At 48.6% G+C, this 2500-nt stretch overlaps 1 protein-coding gene across 1 annotated transcript; it reads left to right on the top strand.

Annotated features, from left to right (window-relative positions):
* Positions 1 to 1284: 1284 nt before the first annotated feature.
* Positions 1285 to 1824, top strand: ETH_00023460 (uncharacterized protein; the record flags this gene model as incomplete). Its single annotated transcript, XM_013377456.1, has 1 exon — positions 1285 to 1824. The coding sequence occupies one exon, from the start codon at positions 1285 to 1287 to the stop codon at positions 1822 to 1824; it is 540 nt and encodes a 179-aa protein (XP_013232910.1).
* Between the last annotated feature and the right edge of the window lie 676 nt (positions 1825 to 2500).

Here is a 2500-nt window from a genome sequence, read left to right as displayed (position 1 = left end):
GATAGGTGAGCTATCTAGCTAGCTAGCTAGCCACTTAGCCAACTGGGTCGCCAGCTAGCTGGCTGGCTAGCTTGATAATTTTTTAAGATTGAGTTTTCTTCCGTTTGTTCTTCTCTTGGTTTGTGAGCATCTGAATAGCTAGCCATAAGGCTAGATAGCCAGCTAGCCGCACAGCTAGCTGGCTCTCTGGTTGGCTAGCTAGCTGGCTAGCTAGCTAGCCGATGGCCAGCTGGACAGCTAGCCAGCTAGCTAGCTAGCTAGCTAGCTGGCTAGCTGGCTAGCTGGCTAGCTAGCCGGATAGCTAGCTAGCTAGCTTACTACGTACAACCTTTCCTTCCATTTGCCTGGGTCTTTCAAGATTTGCGCGAAACTTGTGTTTGCGCTATTTATCGAATTATGGGTTTCATTTTGATTTATTTTGTCTTATTTTGTTTTATTTTAATTTATTTTAATTTATTTTAATTCATTTTAATTAAATTTTATCAATTTAAACTCATTTTGATTTATTTCAATCTCGTTTTTGTGTAAACTCCGAAGTTCACATTTTCGTTGCAGCGGGTGAGCTGCTGCGCGCTCCCCACAACCAGCAGAGTGGCTGCGCGAATTTTCTCCTTTTTGAGGCTTTTTATTCTTTTAAAAGAATAAGATATTTAAATTTAATAAAATGAAATTAAAATTACGATTTAAAATAGCAGTTTGGAGCGTACGTACACCGAAGCAGCTCGCAGTCCGCCCGCCGTGGCCCCACAGCCAAACAGAAGTTATGCAAACTCCTGGATGGAAAGTAGCTAATTACTGGTTTATTTATTTATTTATTTATTTATTATTTTATTTTATTTCATTTATTTATTTATTTTATTTTTAATTTTCTGCCTTTTTCTCGCCTCCTGCTCGCTTAGCAGCTCCACGAGTCCTTGCCTCAGCAGGACTTTAGTGCACGCACCACCCCTCAAAACCTAAACCCTAAACCCTAAACCCTAAACCCTAAACCCTAAAGCTTCAGCTGCGCTCAACGCAGCTTTGAGGAAGAGGACACAGAGCCTAGGGTTTCTTAATCCGAGAGAAAAAGTAAAGGAGGGTGTTGTGTCTAAATATGTACAGACACTGGATATGCTAATTTAGGGTTTAGGGTTTAGGGTTTAGGGTTTAGGGTTTAGGGTTTAGGGTTTGCGGCTGGCTAACGCAGCAACAGAGAACTCGAAAAGCCTCCAATAAAAGTTCTGGAATTAAAAGATGCTTCTCTGCATGCAGCTGTAGATACACCCGAACTTCTTCAGCAGCAGCATGAACTCGCTGCAGCATATCGGCAGCATTTCGCTGCCTGGCTGCGTCTTTGCCCAGTGCAGCAGCAGCAGCAGCAGCAGCGGCGGCGATCGTTTGTGGCTGCTGTGCGCTGACGGTAGCATTTATATCTTTGAGAACGAGCTACTGCAGCAGCAGCAGAAGCAGCAACGGCAGCTGCAGCAGCAGCTGCGGGCAGTGGACGTGCAGCAGCTGCTGCCTCCTGGCGATAGGGTAGTGGCTCTGGCTCCAGCAGCAGCAGCAGCAGCAGCAGAAGCAACACCTGCTGCTGCTGCTGCGGATTCTCTGGCTGTGGGAACAGTCAAGGGCTCTGTGCTGCTGCTGCAGCCGCAGCAGCAGCAGCAACAGCAGCCCGCAACGCGGCAGCCGCAGCAGACGAGGTGTACCTACACCGCAGAGAGCTGGGCTGCTGCTGCTGCTGCTGCTGCTGCGCATGCAGCCCCAATTGACGCCTTGGCTTGGTCTTCAGATTTGCTGCTGCTGGCATCAGCAGCAGCAGACGGCTCCGTTGCTCTTTGGTGAGCAGCTAGCTGCGCCTACACCCGATGGCTAGCTAGCTAGCTAGCTAGCTAGATAGATAGAAAGCTAGCTATCTAGCTAGCTATCTAGCTAGCTAGCTAGCTGGTTACTTAGCTAGCTGGCTACTTAGCTAGCTGGTTACTTAGCTAGCTGGTTACTCCGCTAGCTAGCTTGCTCTCTAGCTATCCTCCTGAACAGCTATTTGTCGGGCTAGCTAGCTAGCTAGCTAGCTAGCTAGCTAGCTAGCTGGCTAGACCATTTACATATCTTTTTATCTGTATCAATTTAGCTAGCCTGCTAGCTAACCGCCTGTGAGTGGCTAGCTAGCCAACTACGTAGCTAGCTAGCCATCCAGCTAGCTAGCTAGCCCGACAAGCAGTTAGCTTGCAAGCCAGCCAGCTAGCTAGCAGCAGATCGGCGAGATGTGGTAGTGCTACCCATGGGCCTAGCCATTTAGCTAGCCACCTGGCTATCTAGCTAGCTAACAAGCTAGCTAGGCGGCTCAGTATAAATCTCCCACGCTTTCAGCTAGCTGCCAGCTAGCTAGCTAGCTAGCTAGCTGGCCAGCTAGCTAGCCAGCTACTCACGGTTCCAGCAGCTTGGCAAGCTAGCTAGCCAGCTCGCCAGCGAGTTCTATAGTTCGCTAGCTAGCTGCTAGCTAGCTCGCCAGCTAGGTGGC

Source organism: Eimeria tenella, genomic scaffold, assembly GCF_000499545.2.
Source record: "Eimeria tenella Houghton genomic scaffold, Eth_scaff53, whole genome shotgun sequence".
NCBI classification, from domain to species: domain Eukaryota; phylum Apicomplexa; class Conoidasida; order Eucoccidiorida; family Eimeriidae; genus Eimeria; species Eimeria tenella.
This window is presented reverse-complemented; position numbering and strand designations above follow the sequence as displayed.